This window comes from Ictidomys tridecemlineatus, chromosome 7, assembly GCF_052094955.1.
Source record: "Ictidomys tridecemlineatus isolate mIctTri1 chromosome 7, mIctTri1.hap1, whole genome shotgun sequence".
Classification (NCBI taxonomy): Eukaryota; Metazoa; Chordata; class Mammalia; order Rodentia; family Sciuridae; genus Ictidomys; species Ictidomys tridecemlineatus.
In genome coordinates this window covers 18934983-18953448 of record NC_135483.1, presented here as the reverse complement: position 1 = coordinate 18953448, position 18466 = coordinate 18934983, and the positions used below count along the sequence as shown (strand labels likewise).

General features: G+C 34.1%; 1 protein-coding gene across 1 annotated transcript in view; it reads left to right on the top strand.

Moving 5' to 3' along the window:
* The window catches only part of Mtbp (MDM2 binding protein), a 73660-nt gene that overhangs the window by 30165 nt on the left and 25029 nt on the right, over positions 1-18466 (top strand). The window contains exons 12-14 of the mRNA XM_005316198.5: positions 7494-7667; positions 9390-9497; positions 17053-17214. Coding sequence (XP_005316255.1) covers positions 7494-7667; positions 9390-9497; positions 17053-17214 — 444 coding nt within the window. The remainder of the gene's footprint in view (positions 1-7493; positions 7668-9389; positions 9498-17052; positions 17215-18466) is intronic.

Here is an 18466-nt window from a genome sequence, read left to right as displayed (position 1 = left end):
ATAATGTTGGAAAGAGTGAGCTTCCTAAGATACCTACATTGAAAACTAGATATTATGTTAGTATTTGATTTCTGGCATTATTATTAAAAATTACATTATATTGCCATTTCTTAAGTATATATATATATATAATTATCAGTAAGTCAGAATATTCACTTAATTAGAATATCCTTTTCCCTACTTGTCTGGTGGATATTTTTATTTATATCATATGCACTGTTATTTCCCTTTCAGATGAATATGATTTTTTTTCATATTGTTGAACTACTAAAATAGTATAAAGCAAAGGTGTCAGAGGGTTTTTAAAACCACTAAGAAAAAAGGAAAGAAATGTGGGGGGAGACTGGATTTCATCATAATTGAAGGGAGATCATAATTGAAGGGATAGTAGAGGGAAGGGACTGTGGGAAAGGAGGAGAGGAGGGAAAGAGGAAATACTGCGGGATGATATTGGCCAAAGTACATTGTTGTATTGTGGGCATGTAGGAATATGTAACAACAAATCTCACCATAACATACCACTGTAATGCACTAATACAAAATATGAAAAAAAGCAAACTAAGAAACCTCTTGTTATAGAATTAAAACTTAAAAAACAGGAATATCAGTGTTTTAAAAGCTACCAAGAAACATACTGTAGAATATGGATTGATTTTTTTATGCTAATGAAATACTAAAAATGACATTTGCCTTCATTATAGTTCATATGTTAATTTGTATACTCTGATGTAAGTAATAGACACTTCGTAGTTTCTGCTTCTCCCATTTATCTGTAGTGTAACAAAAATGTATGTATGTTCTTGGTGAAGGGACATGCAAGCCAAACACCTCATTCTTGGTTGATAATGTAAATATAGCATTTGAAAATAGAAATTTTCACTTATAATCTTTTTTTCCTTATTTCTTGAAGATGAGTGATGATAATTGAGTAACTACGTTTATTATAAATCTGTTACTCTTGGCAGTATTACATACAGATTATTTAATAATAATAATAAGTGTTCAGTTAACACTTGCCAAATCTGGAACAACACTTTTTAAGTGACTACATAGTCTTTATGGTTAGGGAAGTTCTTTTAAGTAAATATTTTTCTTTTGAGGAAAGTGAGATTAATATAATCGCAAGCTTCAGCATTTAAAAAACTATAGAAAGGATGTCTTAGATTGAAGAGACATACAGCTTGAGTTGGCAGAGTACTAAGATCATAAATGAGTTAAGGTGATTGAATTTTTTGGTAGAATTTAGTTTCAAATAAAACTGGTAACAGGTATATTTATTTTAATAACCTTAATTAAATTTTCTATAATTGCTATTTATGAATAGAATAAATGTCTCTTACAATCTTACTGAAAAAAAATTTATATACATTATAATTGTTTGAGGATAGGCTTTACCCAAGGTTTGTTCATATTTGTGAAATGTTATAATAAAATGACAGTATTGTTCTGTTCTTAGCATTTCTGGATGTATGAATGTGTGAATTCACAGTATCCTATAGACTATATGAAAGATCTTGTGTATGTTGTGTGGTCATATACTGTAGAGAACTTTTGTTTTGTGAGCAGAACTTTATAATTCCCAAGGTAAAGATAGATTTTAAAGCTTCATTGAGATAAAATTCACATATCATACATTATATGCCTATTTAAAATATGCAGTTTCACAGTTTTTGTATAATCACAGTGTTGTGCAGGCATCACTCCAATCAATCTTAGGACATTTACATCTCACCAGAAGAAAACTACAGATCTGTTAGCAATTATTCCCCATTCCTGCCAGTTATCCCTCCCCTGTGCTCTACTCTCTTTCTGTCTGTGTGGATTTGACTATTTGGGGCATTTTCTTTTAAGTTAACTGTGTAAGTGTAGTCTTTAATGACTGGCTTTTTCCACTTAGCATACTTCTTTCAAAGTTCAGCTATGTCGTAGCAAGTGCCAGTACTGCTTCCTTTCGTTACTGAGTAATATTCCATTTTTTTTAGGTATATCACATTTTATTTATACATCAGCTTATTGGCATTTGGGCTGCTTTGAGGTTTTATGAATAATAATGCTATGAATATACATGTATAGAGTTTAAATTGTTGTGAGTATAAATTAAAAAGTGAGCATGCTGAGTTCCTCTCTTTTTTCAGTATCATGAAGTAGAAATTTAGGTTGATTGAAATCTTTTTTAATGAAAATATTCTTAACCAGAAATTTCTTTCTAAGCATTCCTTTAGCTATAGGTCAAAGAAAAATCACAGGACAATTTAACTAAACCCTAGAATGAATGAAAGCAAATATATCTTTGACCTATTTGTTACTTAGTGCCATATTGTTTAATTTCCACATATTTGTTAATTTTCCAATTTTCTATTATTAGTTTCTAATTTCACTATGTTGTGATAGGAATACATACTTTTTTCTGAGTTTAGCCCTTTTAAGTTTGTTGTACTTTTTCACTCCGATATTTGCATCTGGTATTTTTATTAACTATATTTTTTATAGTGTCTATTTGCTGAGACATTTTTCTTTAAGCATGGTGTCCTTTAGTTCTTTGAACATATTTATAGTATTTACCTTGATTTCTTTGTTATAGTTGACATTTGGGCCCTTATCTCATAAGTATTTTCTGTTGCCTGCTTTTTTCTCTCTGTAGATATCAAACATTCCTATTTCTTTAAATGTCTCAAATCTTTTTTTGATGAAAGTGGCATTTTAGGTCTTCCCACCCTTTTATTAGGATTGTTTTTGTTGTTTGCTTGTTTGTTTGGTGAGTAGCTGGGCTATTTTAATGAAATCTGTTTTCTCTCTCAGTGTCAATGTTTTACTGTCACTTTTCAGAGGTTATAGCCATCAGTGGGGTGTATTCTCCCTGGGAGTAAGTTGTTTTTTGCAGGTCTTTCAATTCCTGATTTCTTACTTGTCTTCCTCATTTGGACAAACTTCCTTACCCAGCTGTTAGATTCTGATTTCCAGCTTATTGTTTTATTGTGGCTTACATAGCTCTGTAGTAAGTTGCTAATCCAGTTAATTTGGAATAATTTTTGAAGTTAGTCTTTGCATTGGATTCTAACTCCCTTAGCTTTCCTGGTTCTCTCTGTTGAACTAGATCTTTGATTTTCTGCCCTGTAAGTGAGCTGGGGTGATGGCAGTGTAGTGCCCATTATTGTCAGATTGCCTATCCTGGAGTAGAGCCTCTACCTTGAGCAGGGGCTGAGGGGAGGATAGGAGTCCCTGAAATCTCATTCTCATTAGGAATTCAGCCTCTTCAACTTGGAATTGAGGAGCTGAGTGCTGACAGCTGGCCCCTCCTCATGATACACCATAACCCTTGACTGGAGCTGAGGGCAAAAGGACATTCATCTTCTTAGCCATGCCTACTTTAATGGGATATTCGGTCTAGCTGCATTCAGGAGAACAAGCTGGTCATGGTTAAAATGCTATAAACTCACAATTTTTATCCAATTTTAGTTTTTTTCCTCAGGAAACCTTTCTTCGTTTACTGTATGGTGAAATTTGGGGATAATTTTCCCAATTATATTGCTGGAGAATGGTTCTGCAGATGTCCACATGCTTCCATCTCAATAGCCCCTAAAATAAACTTAAGGGAAAAAGGGACATGGATATATTGCTTTGAATGGTATAGTCAGTCCGGAGCAAATATAATTACTCAGGGAGAATATTTGACTGCAAGGAAATGAGGCAAGGGCAAATTTGCAATGTATGAAGGTTTAGAGGAACTAGTAAAGAAGATTGAAAAGGCATGATCAGAGTGGAAGTTGGGAGGCCATATTCAATGAGGGAAAGCTTTTCAATAGGATACATTGCCTAGGGAAAGAGCCAAACAAACCCATATTAAACATTTCCCTGAAGTTGGGCCACAGTTGACTTTGGTAGTCTCTACTTATTTTGCAGTCCTTTCAGGTCTCTTCATTCTTTGCGGTCTCTTCTGTCTCTGCAGTTCTTTAGTTTTACTACACTATCACTTGCAGATCATTGTCCTTCTAAGGAGTATTCCAAATGTCTTCTCTTATCACAACTCATATTATTGTGCCACTTCAATTTTTTACATGTAATGTAAAAATTTTCTGTTGACTTACCATTATGGAATATAAAGATTGTAGCCTCTTTCATGTTGTTTCAATCTCTTTTTTTCCCCTGTCTTTACAAATCAGTTAACAATTCTTGAATATTTCCTACATGCTAAGTACCAAAGCTGTTAGGGCTATGAAGTTGAACACTGATGTAGCCCTTAGTATAAAAAAAAAAAAAACTTACAGTGTTCTGATTAATTTATTTCTTATTGTTTTATGTGATGTGCTTTCCACATTTTCTTCTTTTTCTTAATTCCTGACTCTAGCATTCTGTTGATTGACATCTATTGTCATAATTCTTTGGAACTTTTTTGTGAGTAACCCTTATCATCACCTCAGTAACTCACCTTTAGTATTGATTCTCACCCTCCCACTACCCCCAAAACTGGGGGTTGAGCCCAGTGACACAGGGACTCTACCACTGAGTACATCCCCAACCCTATTTATTTAGGGACAGGAACTCACTAAGTTGCCCACACTGGCTCAAATTTACGATTCTCTTGCCTCAGCCTCCTGAGTCACTAGGATTACAGATGTGTACTGTCACACCCAGTTAGTATCAGTTTTGATCTTGTTGTTAGCTATGGTTTTTATGTACAGATATGAATATGGCATTGTAAGAACTAAACATTGATTGTTTCATGGTGGTATATGCTACTCCATTATTTACACAACTTCTATCCTTTAGTATAGCTGGTAAGTAAATTAAATTTTGAGTGCTAATTTTTTGCGTTTAGTTCTTTTTATTTGCTCAAAGTCATGTACATAAGGTCAAGTATATTATCTCAACAGGTTGTAAAATTTGATTTGAAACCATCAGTCAATGTTAATAGATATGGGGTTACCCTTATTTAAGGGAATAAAAATATTCTAAAATTAGACTGGTGGTAATGGTTGAATAATTGAATATACTAAAAAACTGTTGAATTGTACACTTTGAGTGAATTGTATCTCAGACACACACACACATACACACACATCTCAAAAGTTTTGTTTTTTTTTAAATACTTGGTCCTATCACTTCACTTTCCATTTGTTCTCCAGAAGCAACCATTTTCAACTCCAAATTTGTAAGTTAATTGCTTAGATTGCCACTGAAATTTTTTACATGTAATATGTTTTCTGTTGATTTACCATTATGGATTATAAGGATTTTAGCCTCTTTCATTTCTTTGTCCTTACCATACCCTCACATTCTTCTCATTTCCCTTTCTTCCAAGGATGGTCATATAGTCATTTTATATTAGTATTCATTGTTTTTATTATTATGGTTATGTAAGCACTATTCACAATGGAATCATGTAGCATAGTATCCTACCAATCATATAAGAAACCTGTCCTCAAGGATTGGTTGATTTTACCCTCTAGATTTGTTCCATAGCTTTGTGGTGTGAGACTATCTTTTCTTCATCATGGAGATTGCTTTGGGATCCTTTGTCCTCCTATTTCTTCATTTACTGCCCCATTTTGTTGGAACACAACCTCTAGTATTTTCCTCTGAAAGAGCATAGATAAAAAAATTTTGAGACCCTGTATGCCTAGAAATGTTTTTATTCTAGTCTCTTCTCTCATGTATTAGTTCTTATATATTTACATTATTTTAAAAATCTCTATTCTCACTTAATGAAATTTCAGAAGATAGTGAAAATAAATGGTTTTGTTCAATTTATAACCCTCAACAAAAAGGATTCTACTTCTGTTTTTACTCCCAAAGACTTCCTAGTTCTTCTTCAACCTTCACTGTAACCCTCTCTTGATTTGTTTTTAAAATATAGTTGAAACTGTCTTTACTGACCTTGACATACTAGCATACCAGATTAATGAATGCTCTCTATTTCCTCTCTAAAAAAATACATAAGGATGCTCACTGCAAGAAACAAAATATTACTATTCTTCAGTACAGTCTTCTCTTTGCCATGGGGATTTGGTTCCAGGACCTTCACAGATACCAAAATCTAAGGGTCCTTAAGTCCCTTATGCAAATGGCCTAGTCTTTGTATAGAACATACACATATCTTCTTATATACTTTAAATCATCTCTAGATTACTTATAGCACCTAATACAATATAAATAAAACTATGTTAATGGTTGTTTTACTGTATTACTTAGGGAATAATGGCAAGAACTACCAATGCAGGGTTTTTTTTTTTTTCCAGGTATTTTTAATCTGCTTGGTTAAATCCAGGGATACAGAATCTGAATGTGGAAGGGCAACTGTTTTTTTGTACACTTCTACTCTCACCATTTGAGTTGTGTGTGCTTGCAGAAGTCAATTTATTTCACTTTAAAGAAATAGAATTTGGAAATAGAAGATCTCATATGAGTGTGGCCATAAAAGAAAAATATTATAGAACTCTTATAAACCACATCAAAAGAATGAATATGCAGTTTTAACTTTATAAAACTATAGGTTTATGCTTTGTGTTATTTTTATGATTCTCTGCTTTAATAGCTTCTCAATTAAGTGAAAAACTACTGGCCTCAAAAATGTTGAATTCAGGTCTGGGTATAGAGCTTAGTTGGTAGAGCACTTGCCTTGCATGCACAAGGCCCTGAGTTCGCTCCCCACCACACACACACACACACACACATATACACACACACACAGATGTTGAATTCAACAGCTTGGTTTTTTTTTTTTTTTTATTGGTTGTTCAAAACATTACAAAGCTCATGCTATATCATCTTTCATAGATTTGACTCAATTGGGTTATGAACTCCCATTTTTACCCCAAATACAAATTGCAGAATCACATCGGTTACACATTCACATTTTTACATAATGGCATCTTAGTGACTGTTGTATTCTGCTACCTTTCCTATCCCCTACTATCCCCCCTCCCCTCCCCTCCCATCTTCCCTCTCTACCTCATCTACTGTTGTTCAATTCTCTCCCTTATTCCCCCCGCTTTCCCCTCACAACCTCTTATATGTAATTTTGTGTAACATTGAGGGTCTCCTACCATTTCCATATGCTTTCCCTTCTGTCTCCCTTTCTCTCCCCCCACTTGTCTCTGTTTAATGTTAATCTTTTCCTCATGCTCCTCTTCCCTGTTCTGTTCTTAGTTGCTCTCTTTATATCAAAGAAGACATTTGGCATTTGTTTTTAAAGGATTGGCTAGCTTCGCTTAGCATAATCTGTTCTAATGCCATCCATTTCCCTGCAAATTCTATGATTTTGTCATTTTTTAGTGCTGCGTAATACTCCATTGTGTATAGATGCCACGTTTTTTTTATCCATTCATCTATTGAAGGGCATCTAGGTTGGTTCCACAGTCTAGCTATTGTGAATTGTGCCGTTATGCTTGTTTTAAAATAACATGGAAACTTTATTATATTCCTTTTGGGCTTCATGATTGCCCCATTACATGTTGCATTTTTGCATACTTGCTGAGATTATTGCTTTTCTTTAGTTCCAGATGTTGAAGTAAAAGGAGAGTATTCTAGCTATTATCTCTTGGTACAAGGTAATGGCAGTAGAAGATGTAAAGCCACAATGCTTCACTCGGCCAACCAGATAAATGGCTCCTTTGCCCTCACTTTAATTCATGGAAAGATGAAAACAAAGACAGAAGAAGCCAAATTGAGTAAGTGTTAACCTAAGTAGAAAAAAAAATTCTACATTTGTTTGTATGTAAATAGTCTTGTGATTTTAAGTAGAAGAAATATTAGATATTTAATGACCTTATTTTCCTTAAACTCTTTCTGTCACTATTTACTTTTTGTTTAAACTACATTTTTACAATTTAAAGTGAAGAGAACTCATTCCTTTTACAATATGCATACTAAAATTTAGCAGATCAGTCTTCAATCAACTAAAAAATGTTTTTTACTTTAAACACATATTATTTTTCTATAATTAATTTTTTTTTCATTTGCTTTCTCTCAGGCCTTTTCTGGTTTTTGCCCTTCTTCTTTTTTTTCCCCCCCCAAGTTCTATATTTTGGTTACCTGATAACTATATAACAGACTACCTTAAATTTAGCAAGAAGATATTATATTATCTCTCATGGTCTGGTGTGTTAAGTGGGTTCAGCTGTATGCTTCTGAGTTTCCACATATGATTATAGTTAATACAGTTGGGGCTTCAGTCACTTGAGGATCCCACAGGAATTGCTGTCTAAGATAGCTTCTTTATCCCCATGTTTGGTACTTGGACTAGGATGGATGGTTTTCTCTCCATGTTCCCTTCTCCACAGGCTGCTTGGGCTTCCTTATAGCATCAGGTTCTCAGAATAGTCTGATTTCTCATATGGTTGCTGACTTGTCTTAGAGAAATTGTTCTAAGAAACTGCCAGGTCTTCTGTGACCTAGCATAGAAGACATTCAGTGACACTTTTACCATTGGATTTGTGGTTATGTAACAATTTTGGTAATTACCAACCATAAGGAAAGAAAAGACTCCCGTGGCATGGAGAATAACATTATCAGTGTGCCAACCACCAGGAATAGGAATAAGGAATGTAAATGCTTCTGCCCACTTTATCCTGAGCTACTGTTTAGGTCCTCCATGCTCTGTTAATCAGTTTGTCTTAGTCTGTGAGATAGAACATGCTTATACAAGTTATGTGAAGTGGGTATATTATTTACCAGTAGGCAGTACAGGATAGAAGAAGCCTAGTATCTACTGTGAGGTGGTCCCTCAAGGCTTAAGAAAGCTGCCTGGGGTAGTTGGAGTCTTTTACCACAGCTGAGGGACCCTGAAAGGCAACAGACCCTGGGGTATGTACTTCAAGGCCCATATGACTCACTGGGCTAAACACTGAAGGGCATCTCCTTGTAGGAAGGAGGGGAACAAAGCCTGAGCTGTCTTGGACACTAACTTCCTCCCTATCTCAAGATAGTACATTCCTAGCATGTTCCACAGTTTTTTGAGGACTATTGGCAGGAAGATAAAGGGAAGAGACTGGGTCAGCCCAGACTACCCTGGAACCATCACGCATAGGTGGAGCCCAGATTCATTGTGGAAGGGACTGCAGAAGGAGGAATAACAGGGTGTGGTTTGTTATAGGAAGGATTGGACATGCTATCTTCAGAGACTAGGGACGATATTTTATCTATTTTATGAGTAGGCAGAGGAAATAATGATATAGGAATTCTACTCTGGTTCCTAAAGTCTCCCAAAGAATTAAGAATCGGGTCAAAGTTTAAAATGCAAAACTATCTAGTATACTTGTTTTCTCCTGCTTAATTGTTACTTTGAAATATGTAAGATCAAGAGAGTGATTAGCTTTTTTAAAAAATCATTTTTAGGAACTGAATATTAATTAATAGAATATCTTCAGTGTTCATTCTTTTCTGTTTCCCAGGTTTCCCTTTTGACTTATTATCACTTCCATGTTTTTCTGAGGAACAAGTTGTACAGAGAGAGAAACAGTTAGCTAATGTGCAAGTTTTGGCTTTGAAAGAATGCCTGAGTAAGTATCAAATTTTACTTTTTTATTCTACTGTAAGAATGTTGATTTGTTTAGACATAAGCTTTCTATATTTGCACACTTGTTTTAAATACTTTGTCTTTTAGGTATGACAAACATTTATAAAACTATTCTTTATGTAGACGATGTAGAATAGAAGAGGTATGCAACTTTAATTTTAATCAGATTCAGCAAGTTTCTACTATTTGTACATAACTGTTAATAGTTTAAAAATATTTTGCTGAGTAAATTTTGTATTTTAAATTTGGTTTTAACTATATATTAGAAAAGATACCGAAGTTTATTATCCTAGTTAATATATGTATAATAACTTTTATATATTTTTGAAACAGAATAGAGACTACAAGTAGAAGAAAATGTAATTCCAGAGAAATTAATAAGTTAACCTGAGAATGGATTCTGGCTTTAATCATGACTCTCAAAAATAACTAAGCAAATTTCACACACTGAATGAAGTTGGTGTTTCAGATTTTCCTTAATCAGGAAATTAACATTTTTTCATGAATCTTAATTTAAGAGTTTTCTTCTATTATTGTTAACTTGGTTATCAGTATTTTTTATAAATACTAAGCATGCTTTTTTCCTAATATGAACTTATTTTAAGAAAATCATTGATATATAATTTCTAAGAAATTCATTAAAATCATAAGACTGCCTTAATTACACATAGAACAATATTAGAATTATGTATTTTATGAAATAAAATTATCATTATTTTATTTAAAACATTTTTAAAACATCTTATATTCAGTAGCCTGTTTGTTCAATAGAAGATAATTTTAAAATATTTCGTTTCAATTATTTATGTAAGGATTTCAAACCTTTTCAGTTGTATAAAACCAGGGTAATTGTAAATTGATTATTTTTTTAACCAAGAAAATAATGTTTGTTCAAGGAAAACATAATTAGAAAGGCAAATAAGTTTCCAGAAAAGGTAGTAGGTGCTAAAATCTAGAAAAAAATATATATTGAAATAACAGTTTGTGATGGTAAAATGTGTATTTCAGACATCAGCTGGCAGTGTTGTTCACTTCTTGACTTTGTTCTGTTGCTGCCAGGCCCTCTTCAGGTGCTGATTTTCTTGCCATAACCCTCCTGCAGCTTTTTATACTCAGCTTTTTCAGCATCTCTGCTCTTATATCTTCATCTCTCTTCCTCAACTCTCCCAACTGGGAACTCTAAGAGTGACCACCTCTCCTTTGAAGATGGAGAAGAGCGAATACAGGAGGGCCAGCCCTCGGGATGGGGAAGGGAAATACCAACTTCTAGAGCTGGGTTGTTGCCTAGGGGTGTGAGTGAAAGCTCCCAGATGGGAGAGCATTTGGGGACCGGGGTATGGAAGTGCTAAACAAATGTGCAGGTATAAGGGTGCCACAGCACTGGGCAGAGGACAGGTGCAGGACCTACAATTGAAGAAAGCCTTAGAGCTAGTAGCTGCTGGAGAAGCCAACTCTGGAAGTATCTATGAAATGGCCAGTTTGCAATCTGAAGCATTAAATCTTGGTTCAGATTAATGATCCACTTAATCCATATAGGATGAAAATACTGAATAAATCCCTTCAATACCCAGAAAGTTAATATTGCATTAAAACGTTGGTAACAAAAGTAACAAAGATGCATCTGTATAGAATTCCTGTATTTTAAAATAAGGCAGAGAAAAATGACAGCAAAACAATTTCTAGTGTAAGCATGACATGTCTGATTATCAACTTCAGTGATTTTCAAATATGTGAAATGTGAACAGAAAAGTGTTTAAACTTATATAGTTAATTCACTTATACTTATGAAATCTAAAGAATGCAATGGAAACAGCTTTCTTTGAAAAATCTAGAGTTTAATATTGATTCAGAAATTGTAGACTTTGCAGAAAAACAAAACTTGTTCAGAAAGATTTCTTCATATTAAACAAACAGAAATAAACATTACTGTTTTTTCAATATTTTTCAGACTAGTATTAATAAAAAAATAAAAAACTAAACAAAAACAGCTGGAAAAGTTTCCACAAACGTGCATTCAGCAATGATACTACTAAAGCACATTTTTTTAATAGTACAAAACTCAAATAAAATTCTCTTAGAGCTTAATTTTTAAAAAATAAATTCTAATTTATTTTACTTGTGAATTATGTCTAATACTATGTTATGAGAAATTGTGATATAAAACATAATTTTAGCCAGTCACAGCCTTGTACACCTATAGTCCCAGCTACTTGGAAGGCTGAGGCAGGAGGATCACGAGTTCAAAGAAAGCCTCAGCAAAAGCAAATCAGTGAGAACCTGTCTCTAAATAAAATACAAAATAGAACTGGGGATGTGGCTCAGTGGCTGAGTGTCTCTAAGTTCAATCCCTGGTACCCCCTCTAAGACAAAAAAAAAAAAAAACAAAAAAACTTATAATTTTATAATTTATATTTTATCTTATATTTTTATAATTTATAACTTTTTGTACATGGAAGGATATTTAATACTACCTTGTTTTAGTGATTCTTCAAGAAAAATTTAAGACTGCTTAAATAGTTTTATTAAATAAGAAACTGTTCAGTATGATGCAAAATAAATATAAAAACAATATTATATTTTTGCTCCAATATTACAGTCATAACTCTGAGCTTCTCACATCTTTTTAAAATTTACAGAACCCATTATAAACCTGATTGGTGCTCATTCTGCTGATACTTGTAGATATTCTACATTTCACTTTAATAATTACTATGTTTTTAGGATTAAGGCATTCTTTGATCACTCATTCAGATTTTATTAGTTTTCTACCAGATATTTCCTTTTCAATTATATATAGAATCATTTATGTAGAGATTATTTTTGTCTATGTAAATTATCCTGCTTGTAATTCTGTTAAACTTCATGTATTTTCCCTGTTTCTCAGTCATTATGGTCAATATGAATTCTTACCATGATCTCCAAATTGTAATATTATTGATAGTTTTAATAAGTAGAGGTGAGGCTTGTACTTTGAGTAATTTTTTTGTTGTTGTTTTCGAATGACTTTCAGCAGATTGTGCAGAAAGTAAAAAACAAGGTTTTTTATTTCTCACTTAGAAGATGTAATAGAAACAATATATTATAACTCTTTACCAAACTAATATTCTTGACTATAGAAACCCATGTTAATTTTCAAATCTGGAAGGACCTGCCAATATCCATGTTGGTGAAGTGGGTTTTTATGGAGGTGTATATCATAAAGCTGAGGCTCTAAACTGGAGCCTTGAGACTGGTTGCTTCTTTCCCTGGACTGCCTTGCCTTGTTAACATTCTCACCTTGCTTACTGTGTGTAGTGTGCTTTAACCCTCTGTGACTAAGGGCACAGCATGGTACTTTACAGGCAGTAGGTTCTTGATGTTTGTTGAATTGAATTCTCTGTGGATTTATAGGTTACCATTTTATTATGGAAGAAAATTTTATTAATTTGGAAGTGTTTAAAGGTGAAATGTTTTTTTAATCAAAGTAATACATAAGTACAATTAGAAAAATTCAGATGATACTGAAAAATTTTAAATGGAAAATGGCAGTTCCTTCCCTATCCCTCCTTATCTTTCAACCTCTGTATCCATATGTATTTATCCTCTGTCCTTCCATCTGGTTCTCCTGACATTTTTTTTCTGTTTTCTGAACAGTGGATGTATGCTTCTGTTTCTTGATTTCAGGCATTCTTCACTGAAAGGCAACACTTAACTATGGTTGATAAAGATTTAGTGTTTCCATATCACTTTCACTTCTTCTTACAGTGACCCTTTCAGTGAAGTCCTAATTTTTTTCCAAATCAGTGGTTAGTTTAACATTAGTATAACTATATAAATAAGTTTACTGCTGAACCATGTAATTCATGATGATGATCAAATCACCTGTGTTAGTCAGCTTTGCATTGCTGTGACAAATAAACCTGACAGGAACAATTCAGAGGAGGAAAAATTTACTTTGGCTCATGGTTTTAGAGATTGAGTTCGTGGTTGGCTCACTTTGTTGCTCTGGGCCCATGGTGAGGTAGCTTACCATAGCAGAAGGTCATAGCAGAAGAAAGTTGCTCAGCTCAAGGCATCCAGAAAGCAGAGAAACCTTGAGCACTAGGAGTCAGAGATAATATAATCTCCAAGGACATGTCCCCAGTGACCTGTTTTCCTCTAGCCACACCCTTCCTGCTCAAGTCACCACACATTAATCCATTCAAATAACAAAACCATCCAAGTGGATTAATCCACTCATCATGTTATAGCTCTCATAATCTAATAATTTCACCACTGAGCATTCTTGCATTGTCTCATATGAGCTTTTGGGGGACACCTCATATCTAAACCATAGCATCACCTTATTTTTAATTTGATTACTCTTGTGTACAGACAAAATATTATGTTTTTCTATAGGTTCCAACATTTCTGCCACACTTTTAACATTAGCCTTTATTGTTGATCAAACACACCAGTTCTTTTTTATTTTTGTATGTTTTTTGGGAGCATTTCATATTTTCCTCAACTCTGGACTGCTTACTTAAATCTTTTGACAGCTTGGAGATTTCTTTTTTGGATTTTTTTTTCAACCACTTTTTTTCTTCCTTAGATTATTTTCATGTTTTGTAGAGGCATGTCTTCTAGGAACTTCTTGAGTAAAAGTTCATGATGTGTAAAAATTTTAATTCTTGCATTTCTGAAAGTATCTTGGCTTGATTGATAATTCATTTACAATTTGAGGTTGAAAATCATTTACCCTGATTTTAAAGACATTGCTTCATTACAAACTGCTTTCCTGTGTTCTTGTTGAAAAATCAAATACTATTCTGACTCTTTGCAGTCTTCTTTAGATCTCCCCAACCCACCTCCATCAACACCCATTTCCGAAAATTTTGTGTGGAAGCTTTATTCTGAATCATGGTTTATCTCCCACCATCCACCCCTCTCCCATTTATTTTATTTTTTAAAAATATTTTTTAATAATTATTTTTTAGTTTTAGGTGGACACAGTATCTTTATTTTATTTCTATGTTGTGCTGAGGATCGAATCCAGTGCCTCTTTATGCTAGACAATCACAATACCACTGAGCCACAACCCATCCCCAACCCCTCTCCCATTTATTGAGCTGTGTGCTTGATGGGTCCATTTCAACAGAAGATTTACATCCTTCAGTCTGATAATTTTTATTAATTTATCTCTTTAAAATTTTTCTTTCAGTTTTTTTTTCCTCTCTAGAACTCTTGTTAATTATATACCAACTTATCTGAACTTAATTTTTATTACTGTTTCCGTATCATCTTTTAATTCTGGTTTCTGAGGGACATCTTCTGTTTCATTTTACAGCTCTTTTATGGAGGTTAAATTTTTTTAGCTCTCATTTGCTTAATTGTAGAAGTCCTTTCTTATTCATTCATTGTTCTTTTATCAAAGCAAGTACTTGTTCCAGTATCTGATCTATGAGAATATTAATTAGCATGACCTTTCTTTTGTTCTCTGCAACATTTTTTTTTTCTCTGTAGAGCTCCTTTTTTTCTCTTTGTTTGCTTTAAATCTCTCTTTCATATTGGATTTCTATGTTTAGTTTGAGGAATCCCAATAATACTTTCTTCCTCTCCCAAAGTTGGAGCCAATATAGAAAAAAATGAAACATACAGATGTAGATAACTTATAGGTGAAAATGATATGGTAATTTGGAATCATGGCCAGGAAACCTTTCTTATATATACATCCAAACTCAAACTTGAATAGCTCTCGGCTAGGCAACTACATACCAGACCTGCAAGGGAAGTGTTTTAGTCAGCTTTTGAGTCATTGTAATGCAGTATACCTAACCATGAACAAGAAGAGGAGGAAAAGTTTATTTTGTCTCACGGTTTCAGAGGTTTAGTCCACAGCCAACTTCATAGTTCTGGGCCAGATAGAATATCATGGCAGAAGGGCATGGCAGAGGAAAGCAGCTGAGGACATGGCAGTAAGGAAGCAGAGACAAAATATAAACCAGGGACAAAATATAAATCTCAAGTCAAGCTGCCTCCTTCCTGGCCTACCTCCTGCAGCCACACCCTACCTGTTACTACCTAGTTAATCCGAATCAGTGGACTGACTGATCTACTGATTAGGTTTCAACTTTCATAATCATTTTACCTGAATATTCTTGTGTTGTCTCACATATGAGCTTCTGGGGGGGACACCTCATATCCAAACCATAATAGGAAGGTACTTTGCCATACTATAGAGAGTATGAATCCTAAAAACCAGTGAGCAGAAAAGAAAAGAAAAGAAGGGTTTATTAAAACATGCCTGGTTCGTGATTTACTCATTGAATGATGGAGGCAGAAGGGACTGAAAGTTTTACTTAGTTCTTACATGTATAAACATGGAGCCTGGGAAATGGAGAGCCCCTCTCCCCTCAACACTTTTCCTTAAATGTCTGGTGATTCTTTTCCATCATGCTGTCTTAAATTTCACTTTATTGGCCTATGTCTAATGTAGTCTCCGGCAAACTTCACTGGAGCGTGAAAATTGACCAATCTGTCCCTACACCAATATTAGTATCTGGACCTTTTTTCTCTGAGAGTGTTCAGTTTTTCTAAGGTGATCCTTTAACTTTCTAGGGGGGTAGTAAAGCTACTAGCATCAGGGCTCAGAGTCTAACCTTTCAGTGCTATATAGACTTTCATTATGCCTAATATTCTATAGTCTAGGACAAAAAAAAAAGAAAAAAGGAAAGCAGCCAGATGCACTGGTTCAAGCCTGTAATCCCAGAGACTCAGCAGGCTGAGGCAAAGCATTTCAAGTTCAAAGCTAGTCTCAGCAACTTAGCAAAGCCTTAAGCAACGTAGTGAGACCTTGTTCCAAAATTTTTGTAAAAAGGGGGACCGGGGAGGTCGCTAAGTGGTTAAGCACCATTGGGTTCAGTCCCTAGGGGAACCCCAGGATGCTTACCAAAAATGAAAGCAGAGTTGCCTGGCTCTGAGTGCTGGAGGATCAACTTGGGGAGCTGTCTGACTACTCCCTATATACCCACTCCTGCTGCAGGCACACCTCACCACCATCTGCCTCATACTCCTTGGTGGTGTCTCTTCTACTGTGCTGACTCAGTTATCATTCCACTGTCATTTCTGTCTTCCAAATTTGTGGAGAAATATCATTTTTTAATCATTTTTTAAAATTTTCCCATTGTATTTCTTTGTTATATGTTTTTAGGTTTGGAAAGGTCAAGATATAGAAGGGCCAAGCTCCCATATTTAACTGAAGGTCAACAAGTTTTATTTTCACATAAATACTGACATAAGGCCATTTTTAATGCTTTGCAATATTTCTAAAACTTTTGTAAACTTGCCTTTACTGTTTTATCAATTTTTGGTGTTAACAAATTATGCTTGTTCTCTTTATCTCACAGAACTAGGAATTCTACCATTGTCTGCAAATAAGATTAAGATGAAAGGGTGGTTTATTGGAGAAATTCGCTTGTTTGAGTTTTGAAGATGCTTTTCATAAAGGACTTGTATGTATATGGGCACCAGAGAGACTTGAAAAAAAGTCATATGGTTAATTATATTGATTTGTCTTGCAGAAAGGAGAAAGTTGGCAAAGCAGCCTGAAGCAATTTCTGCTGATGAACTTAAAAGTCTGTTAGTACTCACAAGGGAACGCTTTTTACATCATTTTGATGCTCTTATTCCTAAAACAGTTGTAAGACCAACTGACAAAATTAAAACCTCCAATATGTTAAATGGTAAGTTCTTTGTTATACTTTATTCTTTCTCTCTGTGTGTGGTGTCTACAGTAGCTATTATTTCTTATTATAACTTAAAAGATGTATTGGTCAAGTCAAAATGTATTTTATAAATTTAAATAATGATATATATTTATACATTTATGTACATATGACTTAACTATACTAAACCTTTTGGTAACATCTTTTATTGAGCCGAGGGAGAAGCATTATTAGATGATCCTTGTTAGTTTTACTGAACTGCTAAAATTCTGTAATAGGATTTCTGTTAAGCTATATTGTCAGAAAGTGAAGAAAGTAAAATCTACACATTAAATTTAACAGAGGTAAAACTTCACATATTATAATACTTCATGTTTTCCATTCATTAGGGCTGGAATAGTCACCAAACTTCACTGAAGGAGCACCAACCTCCTTCTATGTTTAACTGGATTTCTGTCTGTTTTCCCAGATTCTGTTGTGATGAATTTGAATACAGTGAAACTTTTCAGTATCTAGAAAGAAAGCATTTGAAGATATCTTGACAGAATGTTAAATATAGAATACATTTTTGTTTGTATTATGAGAAAATCATTTTGATTACTTTGGTTAATGAGAAAATGATCACAGAATCAAGTTAGCAATAATGTTTGTTGAGTGCCTTATCTGTTTAATATCGTGAAGGTGCACAAAGAAGTGAAAATGCAGAAAATCTTGAAAAACAGGATTGCAGTTGAATTGGAAAGCTAGATAAAGAAACAGCATATAGTGCCATGTTGAAAAGCAGATTCTGTCAGGGTTCAAATATTAGATTTGTCACTTGTTTGCTGAATGTCTTTGGATAAATTATTTCACCTCTATACCTATGTTTCCTCATGATTAAAATGGGAATAATAATATAGCCCACTCTCTAGGGTTCTTATGGGGATTAAATGTCTTGATTCCTATAAAACACTTAGAACACAGTAGGTGCCAAAAAAGTATTAATGTCATTTGTATTGTCATTGTTCCATATCAGTACCAAACTTAAATATTGGTGCAAAGTAATCAGAAAGGTGCTGGAGACATTATTAATGGAGGATGTATTGAATAAATAAGAGCATGGCTTCACAGCTGCGACGTGGGCTTTGGAGCAAGCTGAATGGTTGAGTGAGCTTGGCACTGACCCTGCTGTGTGACTGTGGGCATGTTTCCTAACCTCTTTGAGCTTCATTTTCTTTGTCTTTAAATTAGAAGATTAAATTAATTATTTGTGAGTTGCTTAGGAAGTTAC